We start from the raw sequence: 23,460 nt of genomic DNA, 5'->3' as shown, positions 1-23,460 counted from the left end.
TCCAACATCAAGATATCTTTCTGGACACTGCAGTTTCTGCAGCCTTCACAATGTTCTAGTCCTGCTCCCAGCTTATGTTACTGACAGTGCGAGCTGTGCAGATGACCTGTTTTGGTATTGCCAAGATGCTCAAGGGTGTCCAGGCTTGAAAGAACAGAGGGGGAAAACCTTTAAAAATCGAATTTCAAAAGAGAAGCAAGAAAGAATGGTAAAAAAAAAAAAAGAAAAAAGTCAGTGAGACAGAGATGTGCACAAAGGTAGAAGGAGAGAGAAGCTTTTCAGTATGAGAGTGGTGCCATGCAAACTGACCCACTTCTATCAGCCTAGCAGCTGTGGGCATCCTCCTCCCCCCAAACCAGGCCCAGGTTTCCATGTGGTTTGCATTTTGCTGTCATAGTTTTAGTGCAACCATTTCATGAAGCCATGATGAAATTACGAGAGAAAGCAGGTCACAGACTCTTGAACACTCACTCCTCTGTGTCTCAAGAGAAAAAGAAGAATTTGGAATAGCTGCTGCCTATGTGGGTGAGCTGAGCTGTCTGTTACTGCCGAGCACATCTGTACACTCTGCAGAAACACCCCTGTACAGGGATTTCCTAGTGTGATTTTGGTGGTGGCAGATGAATGTTTTCTAAAGAGCCTGGGGACTGAATCGTTGTCGTTAAGTGAGATCACTTGACTGGCTGATGGGAACATGCTCAAACGCTTTGTTCTATCTATCTTTCATAATTGCTTTTCTGAAATACAAGAATACAACAATGTGACTAGTAAAGGCTATATACATAAAGGTTTCATGTAAAATTCAGCTCTTGTGTAGCCATGAAGTTTACTTTTATATAACTGATTTTTAATTACACAGCTGGAGACATTTGAAAGGTGTCTTGAGATATCCAGGGAGTGCTGAACTTTCTGCCAAAGCAGCTGATTGTTGGCCATAAAAATTACTACTGCTTTGAAAACTTAAACTGTTGTCTATTTTTTGTGCACAGAGGCAAAATTTTAGTTTTAAGTACCCTGGTGATTTCAGTCTGGACCCTGAATGTGCCCTATAACCTGTCTCTGAAAAGACTTAATGTGCTAAGACATTTGTGTTAGCTTGACAGATATTTGCTGGCCATCTATCACCAAACTCATCAAATTCAGAGCCAGGCCAGTAGCACACAGAGATATACCACTTGAAGCAGTCTGGGCCATTTCTTTAAGATGAAACCAGATTAACAGTGTATTTTATAGCAATTCAGGTTTGAGGCTTACTCAAAAGATGTTACTCATAAAGTGCAAAGAGATGCAAATGCCCAGAGGAAATGTAATTGGGTTTGGTTGCTTTTTTTTCTTTTTGGTTTAGTTTTTCATCTTTGTCTAGGTTTGAGTCTGATTTCTGCTTTACTTAGTGCATTAAAACTTCTCTAAGTCATAGACTGAAGAAAACATCTGAGTGTGGTTGATCTGCTGACCTGGTGGTGAGAGCTGTAGAAATAATTAATGTATTGGAGCATCTTTCATCTGAGGATAGGCAGTGAGAGCTGGAAACATCCAGCCAGGAGGAGAGAAGGATCAGGCAGATCTTATCAATGTGTATAAACACGTGAGGAAGCCGGAAGTAAGGATGAGATCCAGGCTCCTCTCAGTAGAGCCCAGTGGCAGGACAAGAGGCAATAGGCACAAATTAAAGTATGTGAAATTCCATCTGGACACAATAAGACAGAGTTTTAGAATCATAGAATCATTGAATAGTTAGGTTTGGAAAGGACCTTAAGATCACCCAGTTCCAACCCCCCTGCCATGGGCAGGGACACCTCACACTAAACCATATCACCCAAGGCTCTGTCCAGCCTGGCCTTGAACACTGCCAGGGATGGAGCATTCACAACCTCCTTGGGCAACCCATTCCAGTGCCTCACCACCCTTATAGGAAAGAACTTCTTCCTTATATCCAATCTAAACTTCCCCTGTTTAAGTTTTAACCCATTACCCCTTGTCCTGTCACTACAATCCCTAATGAAGAGTCCCTCTCCAGCATCCTTGTAGGCCCCCTTCAGATACTGGGAGGCTGCTATGAGGTCTCCACGCAACCTTCTCTTCTCCAGGCTGAAGAGCCTCAACTTTCTCAGCCTATCTTCACACAGGAGGTGCTCCAGTCCCCTGATCATCCTCGTGGCCCTCCTCTGGTCTTGTTCCAACAGTTCCATGTCCTTTTTATGCTGAGGACACCAGAACTGCACACAATACTCCAGGTGAGGTCTCATGAGAGCAGAGTAGAGGGGCAGGATCATCTCCTGCGACCTGCTGGTCACACTCCTTTTGATGCAGCCCAGGATACGGTTGGCTTTCTGGGCTGTGAGTGCACACTGAAGCCAGCTCATGTTCATTTTCTCATCGACCAGCACCCCCAGGTCCTTCTCCACAGGGCTGCTCTGAATCTCTTCTTTGCCCAACCTGTAGCTGTGCCTGGGATTGCTCCGACCCAGGTGTAGGACCTTGCACTTGGCATGGTTAAACTTCATGAGGTTGGTACCTTCACAAGCATGTCAAGGTCCCTCTGGATGGCATTCCTTCCCTCCAGCGTATCAACCGAACCACACAGCTTGGTGTCATCGGCAAACTTGCTGAGGGCGCACTCAATCCCACTGTCCATGTCAGCGACAAAGATGTTGAACAAGGCCGGTCCCAACACCGATCCCTGAGGGACACCACTCGTTACTGGTCTCCAGCTGGACATTGAGCCATTGACCACAACTCTGTGTGCGGCCATCCAGCCAGTTCTTTATCCACTGAGTGGTCCATCCATCAAATTGATGTCTCTCCAATTTAGAGACAAGGATGTTGTGTGGGACAGTGTCGAACGCTTTACACAAATCCAGGTAGATGACATCAACTGCTCTACCCCTGTCCATCAGTTCCGTAGCCCCATCATAGAAGACCACCAAATTGGTCAGGCAGGATTTCCCCTTAGTGAAGCCATGCTGGCTGTCACCAAGCACCTTGTTGTTTTTCATGTGCCTTAGCATGCCTTCCAGGAGAATCTGCTCCAAGATTTTACTGGGCATAGAGGTGAGACTGACTGGTCTGTAATTCCCAGGGTCATCCGTTTTCTTCTTCTTGAAAATGGGGGTTATATTTCCCTTTTTCCAGTCATCGGGAACTTCACCTGACTGCCATGATTTTTCAAATTCTGTGAGAATGACCAAACATTGGTGTTCTGGAGAGGTTAAGAGTCCCATCTTTGGAGATATTCAAAACCTGACTGGGCACAACCCCAGACAACTGGCTCTAGGTGGCCCTCCTTGAGCAGGCGGGTTGGACAAGATGATCTCCGGGAGTCTCTTCCAATCTCACTCATCTTTTGTTGCTGCTCAGCCAAGGCAGTTGAGGAGTACCTAAAGAGGCACTGTGAAGTGTAGATGTGTCATAGGAAGAAGTGTAGTGATTTTGTGTTTAGGGATGAGAAAGGCACCAAACTGACACCCAATCCTAGGTGTCCAATGTTTTTAGCTTTCTTTACACTATCCCAATTTCAGCCACGTAGGGTTTTTTTCCCTAACCAGAGCAGTGTATGTACAATATTTAAGCAGGAGCTTTCTGTTAACCCTTGCTGAAACTGGTGGCAGTGAATTCTTGGGTGCCTATGTGCTCAGTTTGCATGGGTAATTTAGGTACCTGCATCTGAAAAATTGGTTTGCAATTGTTCAGTAATTATACAAAATCTATAGCAGCTCCAACAGTTCCTAAATAATAATAGAAGATTATACGAAACAGTGTTTAAAGACTGGTGGGTATTTTGTGCTTACCTACATGCTTATGTTCGTTACAACTGTGTTTAGAAAACTGCAGAATCAGTTTTGGAGGATAGGAGCTGCTCTGTTCCAAACTTCTCTCTCCAACAGAGGCAGCAGTTATCTCATTTTTTTTTTATGTCCTACAGCAGTATTGTTACCCTCATGTTTTGGAAAATCTCAATAGGCTTCATTGTTACTCATTGAATCACATTTCTGAACACAAATGCTGCTGCTCTTTGTGCAGATCTATTATTTTTCAGAAAACCAAAGTTAATTAATGGATAAAGGAACAAAAGAAATGGTATAGTCTTAAAAGACAGCGTAACATTAGCAGCAGCTAAGCAAATAAGAGTAACATTTATAGGAAGAACACGACTAATTTAGTTCTAGTTATACTAACAAGAAATAAAATAAACAGAAATGTGAAAGGTGAGAAGATTCAGAAGTAAGAAACTAGACAAAGCTTTTTATGGATGGAGATCGGGAAGCCAATTAAGCTGCAAAACAATGAGTAGATATGATTGTTACTTTAAACAGACTAACGGAACTTTGCAGCAGTAGTAGATGTATTGACACAGATCAAAAGAATCTAAAATTCATAATATCTACTGAACTCGTATAGATCAAGACAATTCCATGGTTCACAATTAGAAGGTGAAGAAAGGATCTGTTTCAGGCTGGTAGTGTCATGCAGTCACGTGTAGCACAGGTCAACACAAAACCGTCTTTGAAGGTTAGTCCCCAGCCAGGGCAAATAAGGCAATATTTTCTTTAATAAGGTGGCTACTCTCTTAATTTTTCTTATTCTTTCTTCTTAGTTATTTTATTTCTCATACATTCTCATTATAATAAACTTTACACATTTTTTATTAATGTAATACATGAACTTTGGGTGTGTTATCAGTATTGTATTGTTTCTTAAGTATTCATCGATTCAGTACATCTGAAAGTTTCCACATGTAGAGAGCTCATTTCCTTCAGGCCAGTCTCCTTGAACTCCCATGATTCCCAGCCTAGGTCTGGAAGTCAACATGCTTGGTGGTGTGTTTCACTGTTGTCCCCAGACAAGCTCTGGATATATCAGGTCCACTGCCATACCAAACTTGGGAGATCTTTTCTGTCTTCATGGCTAAAAGAGCTGGAGCCTCCCCAGATTTGTTATTTCCTGTGCTTCATATAACTTTAAAATACTGAGCAATACCAGCTTGTTTGTATTCTATATTATTTATACAATAACTATATGAGTGCCAAAGTGGCACTAAAATCCAGTGTACAAAGCACTATGTGACACCCCCCTAAAAAAGACCATCTTTGTTCTGAACAAGTGACAAATGAGGAAGTTAAAGAATATTGACTATCGTATGACCAGTAGTTAAGACAGTATATCAAAAAAGGTGGAAGTGTAACTGATTTTACAGGATCAGATATTCAATGGTACCTACCATCCTTCTACGACAGTAAAGATAGGAAAGCCCTATGTCCTTTCATTTTTAGTTTTTTAAGATATGGTCACGATGCATCTGCATCCATCTGTATCCTTTTATATTACTCAGTTGAAAAGTTAGCTAATTCAGTAAGATGTTTGCTGATTCACATGTAGAGGTGTCTAGTGGCCAGTGCAAGTGTCACTGCTGCAGCCCTCTGAGCATGATGATAAGAGCTCACAGAACAGACAAAATGAAACTTATGGGCTCAAGGGTTTTCCAACAAGATCAGAGGTTTCAGAGATGTTGAAAATTATTGATTTTCTTGTGAAAAGCTGTTACAGACTGGCTACATGACCCATTTACTCCATTTAGAGAAAAACTGTTGACCAGGGAGTACCACATCTTGGGGAACCCAAGGCAGTTTTGCATTCTGACTCTACTCTTGCTATTGCCTGAGATCTTCTTCTAAGAACAAGCTAAGTTTAAGTGGCTAAACTGCTGTCCACATACCTTGTATGCTGAGGTTTCATGCACCTTCTCTGGGAAGCCTGACAGCATTTAGAAAGTTTAAGTGCAGACCACAGTTCAAATGAGACCTTAATGCACATAAGGCCTCAAGTCTATCATCTCCACTTTCCAAAAGTCTAAACTCTTCTCCATATTTTGGTCCTTTTTGTCCTTCGGCCCCATCAGCACTTAATGCTCCATATGATGTATGGATGGTTCTGTGTTAAAATACTCCCAGGCCTGTTACAGGACGGAACCTTGAAGCTGGATGTGATTCCATCTTGGCCTGGAGGCTGCACACGTGTTTGTGTAAATGTTCAGTGGGATTAAGGCTGGAGTGACTTTATTGTCCAGCTTGTCTCACCCTTCCTCTCAGTGCTGGCTCACTTTTATTACCTTGATGGTGGTTATGCACATTATTTCCCAGTTCCTGTGGCTCTCAGTGGGCTCCTAAAGCAACTTGATTGCCAAGCATGCTCTGGCCCTTGAACAAAGCCCTCCGTGCAGCTCTCACTTTTAGACTAAGCAGGCTGCTGCTTCTACCAGGCAAATTCTGCCCTGGCAAAAGCCTAATACAGAGATAAAATAGGCAACAAACACTTTGCTACTATCTGCTGGGCTCCTGGAACAAAACTCTTTTCAAAGACTGGACATTAAAGATTTAAAGGCAGTGTGGTCCAACTTCCATACAGATAACATACAGGTAAGATTTCTAATGTTCTTAGGGTAAAAAGACTTTTTTCTCTCCAGGCCATCACCTTTCAGAAAAGTGCTGCCATAAGTTTTCTGGAAAAATTAAAAAAAAAAAACCAAATTCAGACATTTGATATACTTTGTTACAAAACCAAACTAATGAGCTCAACTACTTTTTCCTCACCTGACCACCGCTTAAATGAAAGAAGACTTCTCACATGAGAGGAAAGTTCTTCTTTCTTGGAAACCTTGACCCTGCTGCCAGTAAATATGGAGGTATCGTTTAGAAAAACGTCACAGATGATTGTGGTCAAATTTGTTGAAAGTGGAGCAAGATGTATAAAAAAGCACAGTAACAACACTGATCAGCCAGCACACGAGCAATAGGTTATCTACGTGAGCATCTCAGCACAGAAGCCGCTTTGAGGGTTAACAGAATTAGGTTAACCTCTGTCATCTAACCAGTATTGTTGTATCACATACTCTGCTGTGAGTGTAGAGGCATGAAGATTTGGGAGCGAAGATGAAAGTATATTCTATTTTCAGATCTGGGCATTTTTTAGTTCTGCTTTGTCTTTTCACTGTGGAAAGCAAAAAGTCACCAACAGTGAAGCATACCTGCCGAAAAGGACTCCTCTCCCAAGTGACAGAGAACCTGTATATCAAGGCAACTAGTTTAAAATCATCTGTTCCTGTAAGTTGATTCCACTAGTTGAAAAGTTTATTTTATTTAAGGATGCTTCTTTACCAGCCTCATTACTGAGTACCTGGAAACTTTAATAAGCTGAATGATCTCTACAGTCCTGAGAGACAGGGTAATGCCACTAGCCCTTTTGTAAAGATGAGGAAAAAGAAGATGCATAGAGAGGTGGAATGAATTTGCCAAGAAGTCTGACATGGAAGAAGTTTGCAGCTAGGTTGGAATTGGAACACAGATTTGCTGAGTCCTCATCCTACGTCTGAATAAGATGATGATGATGATGATTGCTACTAAGTTTTGTACAAACCAGACTTAAAACTCTCTCTCCCTTCTTCTGCTTAGGTTAATATTAGCACATTATATTTTACAGAAGGATCTGATCAAGAACACGAGACTGCTTAAAAAGACAACAAAAATGCTGTTTATGGTAAGACTTATACTACTGGTTTTCCATTTTCTTACTTTGATTTTCTTTTGGTCAGTAGAGATAGGAATGTGTGATCAAAAGGAATGACAGCCAACACAAAAACCACTTGTGTTTAATTGGGAAGGACATTATATTTATGAAAGCCATATGTTTAATGAAGTTCTCCACTTAGAGTGTTACCTCTACTCTATAGGAAGGGATATTCCTCTGTGACAGAAAGGGAGACTTGAGCATGGTATGAGGAGAAAGAGGTGGATTTGGAAAGACTGCCTGAAGACACTTCTCTCTAGGTGGTTGCCGGGGGGCTTTCCAAGGCAACCTGGGGTAAGGGTGTTTGCTGTGTTGGGTAGGGGTGTGCTTGTGGTACCACTTGCTCCTCCTGTGAGTACCTGGATTTGTGTGATCCTCCTCAGCAATGCTTTCAGGTATCAGCCTATTCACATGAGGGCCAGGGCCACAGCTACCATCCTGGCAGCACAGGCACCTTCTGCTGTGGGTGTGTAGTACCACAGATAGCTCAGGGTTGCTGCAGAGAAGTTAGGACACCCAAGGAGCTGCTTTGGGCTTTCACCTCTGGGTGTAGACAGGAAGAGGGATATCAGAGTTGCCTAGCATGGGAATGAGAAACTAAACTTGCTGTGCCTATTTGTAATTGACTACAAGTGTGTGAGATATTTTAGCTTTCTGAACACAGAGATCTAGTCAGCAGGACCAAGTAAGCCAGTTTAGCCTTTAGTAGAGACCTACTGGCCTTTGAATTCCCCCGCCTCTCATTGATTACGTTGGAAGTGAAGGCTCCTTGCTTGCCTGTGGGACTTCCACATGGACACCTGCATTTGGGTGGGTTAATCTGCATCTGTATTATCCTCCTAGTGGGAATTTCTCACCTGATGCTTGGTTCCATTGCCTAAAAATAGGCATACAGCTGTTTGAAATGCCTTTGGGTATCTAAGAGATCCCACAGAACAGGCAGATACGACATGGGATATACAGGATGACTGATCTCTTCTGGAGCAGTAGTTGGGGATGGGTGGGATACCCTACAGCATCTCAAACGGTATGGGGCATGGACGCAGAGAAATGGAACAATGACTCCTACAATTTGGCCAAGACAGTGTGGCTTAATTCCCCAATTCATCTTCCGTTTATTCTTTGTTACCTAGATTTGTTCCTGACACTCCTGTTCATGGCTGGTCTTACCAGTACTCCTTTGGTTTGCCAGCATTCTCCTTGCCTTTCCTTCAGAAACCACAGGGGTACACTGAGCTCTTCAAAATGAAAAGAAGCAGTCCAATGGGATACCAAAATTTGTAAAAATATTTTTTATTGATCTTACCCTTTCTAAACATGCATAATTTTACAAGGCTGAAGTTTTAGGCCAAAGTGGACTTGTGAGATTTTAATTTGGCAACTCTTTACCTCCTTTGTTTTCAGACAAACTGCAGTGTTCGAAATCAGCTCCTCTCCTTCTATGTGAAAAATGTTTTCAATCATCTTGGAGTAGGAAGTGACAAGTTGTACATTATTAGTGCCTTCCAAGTCTTGCAAGTGAACATGAATGCCTGTGTGAGTATGTTCCTGAGAACCAAACTAACTTTGTCCAGATGAAAGGCTAGAAAAGGGTTCCATCACAGCTTTTCAGCAGATAACAGAGGGTGATCCAGAGTCATGGTGTGCCTCAGATCACAGAGGACAAAACTTCCCACTGGGGCTGGGGAAGTTTAACACCGCTCATTTCCTCATAGAGTGAGCTTGCAGGGAGCAGGCAATGTGGTGGAGATACCATGGAGACAAGCCACTTCCCTGCTGCTGCTGTTGCCTTGTGCTGCCCTCTCAGCACCAAAGCTACAAAGAGACAGGGTAATCACAAGAACTGTGGCTCTTCAAGTTTCTGTGGTGTAACACTGGTTATGCTTTCCATCTTCAACAGCATACCCACTGTATGTGTGTAATCCTTACTCACATGTCATATCTGCTCCTTCATACTGAATTTTGAAAGAGCTGGTGGTGTCTCATAAGCAAGCAGTGGCTGCAATTATGAAGCACATTGGAGCAGTTCCCATGTGTTGACTATGCCTGCAGCTGCAGCAGGTTGTCAGGGAGTGATGCTGCCCACTGGCAAAATGTCCCTAGAGTGGATCCAGGTGACTCAGAGAAGAGGCACTTCACCAACACCATTGCATCACCCCACCCTGTAAATTATAACAGGACAATAGTTAGAGCACACTTTTGCCTGTACAAATATGAGTACTTGCATACTATAGACACCTAGTATACTAAGACAATACCAACGCTTGTGTCATTTCTCATCTTGTTCTTAAGGATAGATAAATAACCACAGAGTGTGCTTTAAAACTTTATCTCCTAGGGCAATTTTCTTTTCTCCCCTACACTTGCAGTCCTCACAAGTCACAGTGTCTCAAAAAATGGAGCTTGACTTAAGGTTGAATATAGCGATGTATATCTAAGCAAATGTCTACAGTAATCCTTAAAAAGTAGGTGCAGGATGAGAAGTCAATGAAATGGTAGTGAATTAAAACTGTATGGTGTGTGTATACTGCACATATTGTCTACATATACACTACATGTGTATGTACTACTATACACATGCATATACTACATGTGTGGTAGCATGAAAGAAAGAAATCGGTTCTACATGCACACAAATATTTGCAATGCAAAAATAAGCAGCTTCAGAGGGCTCTTGGCAGTTGTAGATCAAAACACAACTGGAATATTTGTATAATGTAAAAAGATTCAAATCTCAGTGGTAGAAAACTCAACCAGTTTTCAGGTTCTGCATTTGAAACCATGATAAATAGTTGCAATTTACTATCATTATTCACAGCATCCATCACAATGTGCCAAAATTTCAGATACTGTATGCTATAATATACTTTACAGAGATTTCATTCTTGTCCAGAAAAGCAATTACACTCTATGCAAGTGCCAGGACACACTGAGGAGTTCAGGCTGTCAACTGAGACTGAATTCAAAATATCAGCTATTCTGAAATACCACCAGTGACTGGAGTTTCCTGTATAACTTCATAATACATTTGTTTCTGTGCTGTGTATAGACAAAATGCTGCAGAATTTTCAGAGCTCCTGCATTCTTTTTCATAATTAGTGACAATGTTTTACTCAACACAAGTCTAAACATAACAATATCCTTTTCTGGACCTTAAAAAATACTGGTAGTAGAGAAAAGACTTCCTCTTGTAGTAGAAAACCAGTAGCTCTTTGAGAAACAATGGTTTTCCATGATTTTTTAGGACACATCTAATTTCTGGAAACTAACTTTTCTTAATTTGTATTCTTTACAAAGCCAACAGTACAAAACCATGTGAAAGAATAATAAAAACTGTGAACAGAGTGAAAATAATGGATCCTTTTCTAATACCAAGTTTGGGATTTCTCCATCATATCATATTATTCCTCTATAAATTAACATACTCATTCACCCATCTGCATAAGCCCTTTAATTTTTGTGTCTAGCCAAGTTAGAAGTTATTATCAGAAGGGATTTCCACCATGGCAACATACTTATGTAATGAATTGTTACCTTTCAAGGATAAAGTTCTTTATACAATTGAGGAAAACAGTGATACCTTTACATACATACCCACCCTATATCCTTTTGTAAACTCATGCTCTAATTCAGCCAACTAGAGGCATCCACCCTATTTAAAAATCTTAACAATATCTGTCCCCAAACCACTTCCCAAGACTTTGTAACATATTAGTGTTATGGTTCTCACCCTGCTAGTTCTTGGTTTTGTCTAAACAAGGAAACTTTAGTATTTTCCAATGATTTAGGAGTGCAAGTCCTGTTTTTCAGAAATACATAGTGTCTAAAATCTCTGAATCTCTAAATTCTGCAGGGAAATCAGGTTTTTTGGTTTAGAGTATGACTGCATGGTAAAGGGAACAGACGTTTTCCTTGGACACTGGGGCATCTGCCTGCAGCACCACTGACCTATTTACTTGCTTGTGTGCCCTAGATGGCAACATTGCCAAGAACAATATGAAGTTGCTTCTGAGGTTGAACTGTTCCTGCATCAGTAGCAGACTATGGAAGTTTCTTCTCGCATTTGAGTAGAATACATAAAGGCAATAGATTAACTGCAGGATTTTTAATCACTGCTTTATTATTGTAGTCAGAGCTTGTAGACCTTGAGCAGAGATTGCATAATTGCTTGCAAGCTGGCTTGCTTGCTTGCTCATTTGTTTACTTGTTCTTTATGCAGGAAGATCAGAGTTTGTAATGTGTATTACCACTCAAGCTAGCATAGTCATTTAAAGTCAGTTCTGTTACCGAATGATTTCTGTGGAAATATGCATCATACAAGCTGATCTTAACAACAACAAAAAGCCCCAAATCAGAAAGAACTGCCCTAGTTAGAAGACTTTAAAAGGTTTACAAATAAGAGTTCCTTTTATTTACACTTTTTTTTCCCGTGAGGTGACTTTAAGAAGCTCAAAAGGTAACTTGAAAATGTTTGTGCACTTTTTAAAAGTACTCTGTGCCAGGTAGAGGGAAGGACTAACTGTCTATTTTAGCAGAGACATCTCTTTTCATATGAGTTGAGGACCTTTGTATTTTTTCTTTTCAAACACCTTGCTCGTAGATTGGAAAACATCAGATTTTTACATTTTTTTTCCCTTAAAGAATGATTCTCCCCCTTGGACAGTCTGGAGAGCTGGGAATCAGCAAGATGCGTAGCTCAGAGGGCTCAGTCTGGCAGCTCCAGAGAAAACCAACTGGAATAGTTTTGGCTGGCCAGCATTGGTCTGCCAGAGCTGGGTGATGAGGAAATGGGCTGAACCCAGCGTGACACCCTGGGGTGCCAAGTGTGGAGTGGGTACAGGGCAGCCCCTGAGCACTACCTACTGGCTGCTCCCTCAGCATTTGCTCTCCTGCAGCCCCCTGGAATGGAGCACCGACCCACTGACACTGTCAACTATGTCCTGGCTAACTGGGTTAAACCCAGGGTGCAGCCTCTGGGTCCTACAGGACGAACTGATTGACTCTTAGTTTCCTAAAACCAGTGTTCACCTCAAATCCTACAGTGATAACACAGTCATGTGTTTCTGATACCACAGCAGGAGTAGAGGGACACCAGAATTTGCCAGTAATAAGGCGTTGTTGACTTATTTGGGTGGGATGCCTGCGGGCTGGGTAAGGTCTGGCTAGCAAAACTCCCAGGGACCTTAATGGAAAACTTAGCTTGACAAAAAGGGTGCAGGAATAGCCTGGAATTAGCCAGACACTGTAGGAATGGGGAGGAAAATAGGGAGAAGCATAAAATAACTTTATAAATGTATTTGAAAGGTTTACAGAAATGTGAGAAATTGCCTTCTGTGCTTTACAAAGGTCTTTGGCCCTTAACTTTGCCTTCTCTGAAGGTTCAAAGTTAAAGAACCTTTAAATCTTAGAGCTAGGAAGCACTGTGCAAAAGCTGTAACTGCAACTGATGAAAAGATCCCTGAGATAAATAGGAAGTGTTTAACAAGAACACCTTCATGAGTGGTGTGCATATTACAATTTTCTGTGCTGTGAACTCAACAGCACATAGGTAAAATAACACATTTGTAGTAGCAGGAGATGCTAAAACGATGCTGAGTTCACACATTTTACCAGTAGTCCTGTGGTGCCACACTGTGGGTTGAAATCTTCCTCATTACTATGTATCAGTGTCCTCGCTGCAATAAGCTCTTTCATTTTCTTTTCACCCCTTCAGCTTCCATGTGCTCCATCCGCAAGGTTAACTTCTGCAGTCAAAAACTTAAGGAAAGCATTTCTTAAGGTAAGAGCAGGAGGCACTGGCTCCCAGCTACACTGTTCAGGGGCTGTGGGAGGTTTCTTTTCTGATACCTTTTCTTCTTGATAGCTTGGAGAGAAGGGAATCCACAAGGCCATCCATGAGCTGGATATTCTCCTTCCGTGGATTCAGGAATACATACAAACCATCATATGAAGAATGAGGAAGTGACAGAGAACATGCTGCTTCTGTGCTAAGGACAGATCCTTACCCAAAATGCCTGAAAATCAACTAAGAGCTGGAGGTACAACAGGCCTACCAGTGACTGCATCCCACTGAAAGAGATCCTCTGTAATACGGTGGTGTAAAGAACAATTTTCAAGAGCTTTCATGGCTCGTCTGGCATATGAGCTGAACCTGTCCTGCAGTAGAAGAGCATCCTCTGGAGCAGTTACAGCATGCTGATGTACTTCTTGTCCTGCCTGCCTCCCACCTGCTTTACAGGCAGCCCCTGGACACACTGCATGAGCATAACTTGAAATCTGCTAGATTCCATGCGCAGACACAATGTCCCACGTGCAGTGGACACAATCTAGCCATGCCTTGTGCTACCCTGTGTGGCACATTTTAAAGCAATGAGGACCACTTCTGAAAATCCCTCCCCTAAGATATATGTTCAATTTTTTTGCTATAGCTATAAAACAGTTTAGCTATATAGCATTTTTTGTTATAGCTATGTAACAGTTTACACAGAGGATACACAAGCTGTTCTACATGTACATAAGAAAATTATTTACTGTTCTTACTATTTACAATTATATACTCTTTATCATTATATTACTAATTTAAGGTAATAATTGATCCTTAATAAATATATTCCAATTAATGTCAACTTTGGTGTATGACTCATTCATGTTCTTCAGATATCATAGGCTCTGCATGAGATTACTCAGTGCAGAAAACACAATGAATGGATTGGTTTGACTAGGATTGCAAAATGGTTTGAGAGGGATTTATGGGGAGTTGTTACTTGAATGATGGCAGTGGTTTCCAAAAATATCTTTCATATAGCACAGAATGAAGATAGAGTTCTTGTTTTCCCATGTTTTTAAAGATTTAGGAGTAGAAACTGTCTAGGTGGTGAAAATACTCCCAATCTGTATGTTTGTACTTCCACAGGGTTGAGATTCTGCAGGATTTCAGATCTCATAGTGTTATATGGCAGGGGCTTTGGATACATTGGTGTGCTGAGACAAAAGAACCTCAGCCAGTTCCACCTCTGCATTGTGGCCTTCTGCAGCCCAGTGGTAGTGGTTGGTCTCTGGCAGGGTTCAACTACCTGTGCTCCCTGAACAGGCTATTATCCCATCATTTTTATCCTATCAGGGACCACTCAGAAACTCTCTGGTGTTCTTGCACAGGTGGGTAGCTAGAGCAGTAGGAGGTAATCTAGTTATTCCCACTCTAGAACTCTTGAAAGGGGCACCACTACTGCTAGTGGGCTGTTGATCTTCATCCAGGTGAGTTGTTAGTGACTGTTGAGGGTTGAGGAGAGAGAAGAGCATCATCTCCTCTTTAAACTTGCAAATCACTGCCTAGCATCCTGGAGGGAAGAAAGCCTGAAGCTATGAGTGAATCCAGCTTGTAACCTGCCAGCCCATACTCCAGCAGTTCCTTACAACCCTACCTCACCTCTCCCTGCCCACAAGCTGTGTGTGAATTTTCCTTTCTGCTGCCTCAGAGACATGCAGTGTGGTTGCTTCCAGCTTCTTCCATAGCTTTGCAACACACTGCCTCAGCACTGGCCACTTGTAGCAAAAAGCCAAAGAAAAGCCATATTAAATTGCCATGTGGAAGTTACTCATTAGTACCCTTTACTTCATTAATAAAGAAGGATGCCATCTTTTTGGGAACCTGCCAAAGCATTCAGCAAATCTCAGCAAAAGCAGCTTCTGATGACAATACGCTATTTGTAAGCATTGGTGTTTTATGTAACAAATTATCTCAGGCAGATACAAAGGCTCATCTTCAGTGAGAGCACAGGACAATTTCTTTATACTTAAGTTTAATATGAAGAACAAGTGGAATGAAGACATAAGTCTCAGCACAAACGCACAAGCAATGACCTGTCATACCACTGACTTCGTAGCTTTGTATTCTACCAATTCTTGTCAAATAATTTTATTAGTTACCTGTTGAAATGTAGGACAGTTTTCTGTTAAAGTACAATGGTGAATTCTCCTGGGATATACCACAAACTGACTATGGTGCTGCGGCAGTCATAACAACATGCACTTTGTTTGCTCACTGTACTCTGGAGTTCAGCAGTCAGTGCAATGACACTGGTACGCATCTTTTGCAGAGGCCTCTTGCTTGATACCCCTGTGTTGACTTTAGTCATCACATGTTAAACAACCCAGTTCAGAGAAGCTGTTAATGCCTTAGGATAAACACTGGAGACATTTTAGTCTAAAACTCATGTAAAGAAGTGTTCATAGGTGGTAGTTTCTGTTTGCTGAGCATTTTCTTCTGTTACCATGATTCTGACTATGTATATCCCACCAGTCTGGTGAAAAGAAGGGCTGACTTGAACTCTGAAGGAGGAAAATGTCCAACAGTCTCTGCCATGGACAATTCTCAGATAAATTCCATTTCTTCTTACTCTTCTGAAAATGGGAAATCATCTGTCCAAACAAAACAAAATATAATGCATGAATAAACCAATGTTGCTTCTCATATAACAAGTCAGATGGTGATAGAAAGCTTCCCCGTGCAGTGTTTGTATTGGTTTTCACCTATATAATTTTCACATCCTCTTTTGATATCCAGCTTCTTCAGGCATTGACATGAAGGGACAGACCTTGGGGATAGATTTCCCAGGTGAACATGGTAGGAGTAAAAGAGAAAAGTGAGCATACTTTTAAAGAAAAATTCAGTAGCAGACTGTCCTATAAAAGCTGGTCAATAAATAATTCTCAAAAAAGAGAAAACAAACAAACAAAACAAAATAACCAAACAACAAAAAAACCCACCAAACATAAAAGGACCCAGGCAGTGAAGAATGTATCATCTGCTAAAATTGTTCCTAATACCATGGCACTATAAATTTAAACCTGTTCCTTGTGAAGGATAATAGGAATCCTAACAAAAATGTTCTTCTGCATATACTTTCTTACCCTGAAAGACAGCAAACCTCATATTCCATCCTACATAGTGGTTTTAAATTTGACAAGGACCTGCCAATCCAGAGCCTATTTGGAGGAATACGTAAATAGTGAAGGCTAGGCAAAGAAAGCTGCCTTATGCCCTTTATTCCAGAGGAATACCAAAGCCAGCTTAATGTCTTGCATGTTTAGTAATGAGAAATGGATTTATTCTTTATTTTATTGGTTCTGTTTTGTTATTGTTACATTATTTGTTATTTTATTACTGGAAGAAGTTGCAGCATAGGACACAGCAGGTTTTGTTGCAGTACTTTACCAGGCAACTATATGTTATTTGAGCAATCTACATTATAAAACATAGTCTGAATACAGTGTTCCTGGTTCTGAGGACTCACCTCCAGATTATTTAGATTTTACTGGGTTTCCTTTTTTCACTGTTTTGGAACACTCTCCTTACACAGTAAGATGACACCCAGGAGCCTAACAAGACCAAAACCAGTCCTAATTCTCTTTTTCAGATTTCATGAAGCCAGTTGTTGTCAAAATAGTACATTAAAGGAGAAGAAGCAAAGAAAGTCAGCCCAGTGCTTTAATTAATGGGAGGCTGTGGAGGCAGAGCAGGGCAGACACAGGACCCCACAGCCCAAAAGAACAGTATCCATCCTGGCCACACATGGCTGAAGCAGGAGTCAGAGGGTTCCCTGGGTTTGTTCCAGGGTGAGCAGGACGGCAGGGAAGCCTGAGGAAAGGGAGTTGTAAGTGGCTGAGGGTACGTTCGCTTGCTCACCCCTGAGAGCATAAATCCATTGTTTCAAATGTACACCCTGCAGGCAAGCAACAGTGTTGAAGTCCCAGCATCCTGTGGAGTCAATGTTCGACATCAGTTTGCAGGGTCAGAGCAGCTGTCTAACTAATATAAGGGGGTTGTAACTCAAAATACATGTTTTTCTTCAATTAAAACTAAAGTGGGTAATTGGCAAAGGTGGCGTATTTAACATCATGGTCTTTTTCAGGCACATAATTTTCATTTAACATGGTGTCCTTCATGGATTTGTTCACACAACTCATCCGTTTGTCTGTGAGATTTAGACTTGATTTCTGATTTAGTGCTTTTTGCCCAGACTCTGGTGCATAGAATAGAAAACAGACTGTGGACATACTCTCACCAGCCTTCAAAAGACATCACTGTCCAGTCCTTGCTGCAGGCAGGGAGCAATAGCTGGGAACAGGGGAGTCATCACGGCAGCCCCCATGGCTGCAGGAGCAGAAGGGGCTGCTGTTTCACTGCCACAGAAGGGAGCCACTGACATCTGCAAACAGAAAAACCTTCATGCTTACTTGGGAAGATCCATGTGCAGTAGTTTCAGGTGATTCAGGTTGCCGAGGATTTTTCTTGTGGAAATTTTGCTGAGCTACCACATCATTAGTGGGATTTCTGATTTTTTTTTTGTTGTTGTTTTTCTCCTTTTGTGGATGTTCGGTGTTGAAAATGAAAAATTCCGGAAGCAGTTACAACAATTGCATGAGGATTATTTGTGTTTTCTGCTGTGCTAAGATAACAAAGGTGGATTTGAGCTCTGTAGATAAAATGAATTTCACAAAACGAGCACTGCCACTTGTTTTTCAAAGGGATACGGGGTACATAGGTGACACACAAAGAGACACATGAACTTTGGAAGGGGCCTAAGTGGATCGGATAACTAATTCTCTCAGAATGTAGCTAGATTTAAGTGATTTGTCTAATTATTACTCAAGTCACAAGTAACACCTTCTTCCCCAGTGTTCAGCACGATGCCCAATGGCAGAGAATTGGCGAAGTGCAAGCCCAGTTGCCATGCTGCATGTATGGGGCTCAGCTCTGCAGCAAGGATGGGCAGCCTCCTGCAGCGGGGTTTGAGGTCAGGTTGCAGCAAGGCTCTGCCCCATTGTCTCAATCTATCTGACAGGAAAATCAACTTATCTTAAGGCATAAAAACTCAGGTCTTGATGGTTCTTCCCTCCATTTTCCATACAGCTTAGGCCACGTCATGGACTTCCGTTTGCCTTGTTTATAAAATGGGAGCAGTAACACATATAGGCTTGGTGTATCCTTTCATGCAGTAATGCAAGTCACGCTTCCAAACCACGTAAGTATTCCTAAATGAAAGGCTGAATGTAACACCTGTAAAATAAAGGTCTTAATTTAACAGAAAAGTGTGATAAGCAAAACATGCCATATACAGGCCACTTAACAACAAATGCTGTGCTGCATCTTCACAAAACCAGCAAATTAATAAGTATTAAATATGTTTAACTGACAATTCAAAGTAATAACTGTGAACAAAAGCCTATTGCCTTTTAAAACCAGATGAGTAAGCAAACCCTTTTAATTTTTCAGATTAAACTCTAGGTGTCACTCTTAGAAAACAAGACTCATGTTGATCTCTACTTCTGACTCTTCAGCTGATGTAGAAAGTGTAAAGAGTATGTTTCATAAGTAGCTTCTTTGGAAGGAAAACTGTGAGACATATGCAGTTGGATTAATTTTGGTTTAGTTTTTTAAAATTCAATTGCCACAAACTTAGAATTTAAATTAAAAATGGGAGGGGAAGAAAGACGGGCATATAGTCAAAGACTAGGGTTGTAGATCAGATATGAATTCAGTGTCTGTTTTTACTACTGATGTCCTATGTGACTGAAGGCAAGTTGCTTCATTGAGGTACTATTCTCCTTTGGCAAATGGAAAAGTTGTCTATCAGCTGTTTGCCTAAGTTAACTCTACTTTTGCTTTGTATACAGAAATCCTCAGAAAGCAGCTGGTACCCATGTAGTGTTAATTGTTGTCACTTGCTTAGCATGGCTTGTCTTATCGCAGTGTTTCGGTCTTTTTTGAGTAGTGACTCTTATTACATGGTAAAAAGGGTATTTTGCAACTGTTACTGCAAAGGGAAGAATGAAAAATATGTGGCTGTGTAGTAGAATTGTCAGTAGCTCATAACTTCTTGAAAACACTGATCTAGTGGAAAGTGGCAGCTGCACATGCAGTTTTGGCAGTATGTAAATAATACAGCAACAGTCAGCAAAGACAACTATTTCCATCACAGACTATGTACAATGTTCTCTCTTTTCCCTGAAGTGCTTTTTTTCTCTGAAGTGCAAAATCTTCAGAGCAGAGACTATCCATTAATAAGTCATTTCTGCCGTAACCAGAACCATCTACAGCAAATTCCTGATCTCAGCTGGAGCCCTGAGGTGGTGTTAACATGCAGTCCTCAGTAAATGCTGGGATAGTTTCCCTTAGAGGGCATGAGGAGGAAGATAATTTTTCTTGAAACATGGCAATAGGAACATGATCGAGGCAATGATGTAACATGCGTCATCCCTCAAGAGCAACGAGAATGGCCAGGGTGCTGAAGCACCTCCCATGCAAAGTCAGGCTGAGAAAATTTGGGCTGTTCAGCCTGGAGAAGAGAAGGCTGCGTGGAGACCTCATAACAGCCTTCCAGTATCTGAAGGGGGCCTACAAGAATGCTGGAGAAGTACTCTTCATTAGGGACTGCAGCAATAGGACAAGGGGAAATGGGTTCAAACTTGCACAGGGGAATTCAGGTTAGATATAAGGAAGAAATTCCTTGCTGTTAGGGTGATGAGGCACTGGAACAGGCTATCCAAGGAAGCTGTGAGTGCTCCATCCCTGGCAGTGCTCAAGGTCTGATGGGGCTTTGAGCAGCCTGGTCTAGTGGGAGGTGTCCCTGCCCATGGCAGGGGGGATGGAACTAGATGGTCTTAAGCTCCTTTCCAACCCAAACCATTCCGTGAGTCTATGCTTCTGTGTGTTGGATTTGGCCATTTGGTTACTCTTTCTTCATGTCTACAACATACACCAGTTTCTAAGAGACTGTAACAGCAGCCTTCTCACTGCAAAGACATTGTCTCAAATGCAAAGATATGTGGCCAAAGGTGAAATGTGTGGACTTTTGGTGATAAATGACAGGCTTTGCAAAACAGCCCCCCTAGGCACTGAGCCCAGGTACAGCTTGAGTCATCTTCCCGCTCAGCATCTGAGGGGTGTTTGATGGTAGAGGGCTGCAAAGAGAAAGCGGGCACTGCTGTTACTGGAACGGTAAGGTTACAGCAGCGCTCACACAACTGTGCTGTGGTCACCCTGCAGCTTCCTCCATCTCTAGCCAGCCTTTTTTGTTATGCAAATAACAAATGCCACAAGGGTACCTGACCCTGAAAACTGACAGGACCTGCTGAGGACTGCGCAATTCACTCTCCATGAACATATGTGGAGAATGATCTTACCTTGATTCAGTTTTCATTAGCTCAGCATTCCTATTCTGTTAGCTCCAGTGGAAAAGAGATTTGGAAATGTAAAGGCAGTCGGTAGGTCTGTGAGGAGATTTGCCAGAAGGAATAAATGTCATTAATACCATTGAGTGAAGGTGGAGACTATGATGGCATAAAGATATTGGCAACATATGTCTAGAATAGGTTGGAATGCTAAACTGCAAAACATTATGGATGATGTTTTCCCAGTCCTATGGATGGGATTACAGCTCTGAAAGGCAACAATAATCTTAAAGCCACAGGACCACAGGGTAAATGGTGCTGACAAGGGCCTCTGGAAGGCTCAGGTCTGACCTCCTACTGAAAGCAGGGACCACCAGGAAGTCAGACCAGGCTTCCCAGGGCTTTATCCAGTTGGATCCTGAAAATCTCCAATAGGAGCCAGAGAAGGCTGACTTTGAAGGGATGCAGCCACAACGTGAGCAGTGGGACTGTGCAAAGATGCTCTCCCATCACTAAACCATGCAGAACATACCCAGTAGCCCCCTCATTTGCACTGGCAAACCCACCTTAGTGTCTAGATGTAGCTAAATCAAATACAATCCTGTAGTTACTGTTGGCCACATCAGTCCCTCCATGAAAAGGGCAGTTGAAGGACAAGGGGCTTTGCTTCCATAATAGAAAGGAAAACTGTGATCATCAGTCTGGTCAGAAAATGCTTGAGCAACATGAATGGCAAACTGCAGGTCAATGTCCAGTCCTACAAGAGGAAAGGGTTGAATGAATTTTGAAATAGAATTAAGACAGATGAGATGTCACAGACATTTCTCTTTTTTTTTTTTTTTCATTTATGAACAAGATTTCAGGCCCCTCACAAGTGATGCTGGGGCATTTGGTCCAAGGTCCTGGGAGAAGAAAATGGCCTGCTCCTGCTCTTGTTCCTCCTCCTCTCCCTATGGCGTGGGGAGTGACAGTGAGATTATTTTCTGTGGGCCACAAAAGGGTCATGCTGATCTCCCTCTTCCTTGCACATTGACTGTGTCTGGCTTCAGGTTGCCTTGCCTCCTCGCCCCAAGTCATGATGCCCTTTTCAGAGATGTCTCACTTCCTGATGGGGGGAAACCAGCTTTCTGGATTAGCCAGCTGGAAAAGCAGTGGAAGAACATGCCATGCTAAAATATTTAAGTAATAACAGCTATCTGATTGCCATTCCCTGTTTTTTTAACAGTCAGAGATAAAAACCTGAGAAGATCTAAATTTAACATGGTTTAGTGGAAGAGGATATATGAAGAGAGAAGGAACTGGAGGAAACTGGCATGAGATTGTAGAAGAAGGGTGATGATGGGTGAGTAGAGGAGTCTGGGGTGTTCAGTTCCTAGCTGTAGCCTCAGCATGTTGCTGTATTTTGCACATAAAAAAATCTATTTAAAGACAGCAGGGAGTGGAGCTTCCAGCAGCTAGAGCTGCAGAGAAAAGAATGAAGTTCAGAGATTACGATTTAGGCTGTATATTGATACTAAGTTGTATGTAGATACTATAGATACCAAGATACTGGGCTGTGGGCAGGTTTAGTTTTGCTTTTCAAACAGCTTTTCAATTATCATATTTTTCTTCTCTTTAAGGCCTCTAAAAGACCTTTACACATGTGACATAATAACAGAGTTCTGGGTTATTAGTGTGCATCACTTCTTAACTTTAACTGGTTGATGCTTTTCCTTCCAGTTTTCCCCAGTGCTGCGTGTTGAAGTCGTTTTGGTACCCATGGTGCAACCATGCTTTCGACCAAACTGATGAGTCGGAAACAACTTCCTTGAAGAAGCAATGGTGCAGAGGCTTTTTATTTGCTTGCGTCTCATAAACATTCAATGAGTAGTGATTAACAGCAAAATACACCATGGTGGGTTTATCGTTGCAGGTGAAGCTTGATAGCCCATGTCCATTGTTAATAAAGCATCATCGATTATTTCCTGTTAATTCCCTCCCTGTGAGAAAGAAGTGGTTTGTGTCAGCCCAGCTCATTGTCCCTAACCACGAGTGAAGAACCCACTGACGTCTCCTAGACAAATTTTGTCATGTCAGTGTAAACGTTTTCTCTGTTCCTGTATAACGAATAGGGAATAACCAGTAGCACTTTCCAAGTGATGAAGGAAGCTTGCAGAGATAAACCACAGGCACAGTAAATTAGTCACTTGATAAAACTATTTACAATCGAGCCTCCTAGATGTGAGGAAAACTTTTTTCTTGTCAGTAAGAAACCACAGGCTGTCAGTGGAAAAGGCAGCCTGTTTTTCTACCCACAGCAGGGGAAAGAGTGTTTCATGTGCGATGATGCCTCATGAGGGCTTGCAGATGTGAATCCCAAGCTGGTGGACAACTGCAGCAGTGGTGGCTGGAGAAGGGCAATCCAGCCAACTGTCAATTCAGAGTTTCTTGGGTGGGTACCAGGCTTCACGCCTACTCCTGAAAGGCTCCCTTGTTCTCTCCTTCCTCCCCTTCATGAAGGCGGGCTGCAATGTGAGTGGTGGCAGGGTGGCCACACAGCTTCTCAGTTTCAGGCTATTTCTGATGTTCTGGGGCAACCTTTACATCAGTGTGGGAATGGGCTTCTCACTCTATGAAATGTTAGGGGCTTTTAGAAAAATTTCCCATTCCACTCGAGCAGAGCCAAGGGCATTCAAAGTTTGGAGAAAATCGCAGGGATGTAAATGGCTACAAAGAAGGGGTGCAGCA

General features: G+C 42.0%; 1 protein-coding gene across 1 annotated transcript; it reads left to right on the top strand.

Annotated features, from left to right (window-relative positions):
• Positions 1–6,926: 6,926 nt before the first annotated feature.
• On the top strand, positions 6,927–14,104 carry IL26 (interleukin 26). The gene is made up of 5 exons (XM_062613631.1): positions 6,927–7,097; positions 7,474–7,530; positions 8,965–9,096; positions 13,274–13,339; positions 13,424–14,104. The coding sequence occupies exons 1-5, from the start codon at positions 6,927–6,929 to the stop codon at positions 13,508–13,510; spliced, it is 513 nt and encodes a 170-aa protein (XP_062469615.1). The 3' UTR covers positions 13,511–14,104.
• Positions 14,105–23,460: the final 9,356 nt, after the last annotated feature.

The sequence above is a fragment of the Pezoporus occidentalis genome, unplaced genomic scaffold (assembly GCF_034315485.1).
Source record: "Pezoporus occidentalis ecotype Australia unplaced genomic scaffold, CSIRO_AGI_Poc_V1 ctg17, whole genome shotgun sequence".
In the NCBI taxonomy this organism is placed as follows: Eukaryota; Metazoa; Chordata; class Aves; order Psittaciformes; family Psittacidae; genus Pezoporus; species Pezoporus occidentalis.
This window is presented reverse-complemented; position numbering and strand designations above follow the sequence as displayed.

Excerpts from the sequence above, each read along its gene's own strand:
- IL26 (XM_062613631.1), top strand. The coding sequence starts at position 6,927 with ATGAAAGTATATTCTATTTTCAGATCTGGGCATTTTTTAGTTCTGCTT. Across the intron at positions 7,098-7,473 it reads GTTTAAAATCATCTGTTCCT|AAGGATCTGATCAAGAACAC; the intron begins GTAAGTTGATTC and ends TATATTTTACAG. Across the intron at positions 7,531-8,964 it reads CAACAAAAATGCTGTTTATG|ACAAACTGCAGTGTTCGAAA; the intron begins GTAAGACTTATA and ends CTTTGTTTTCAG.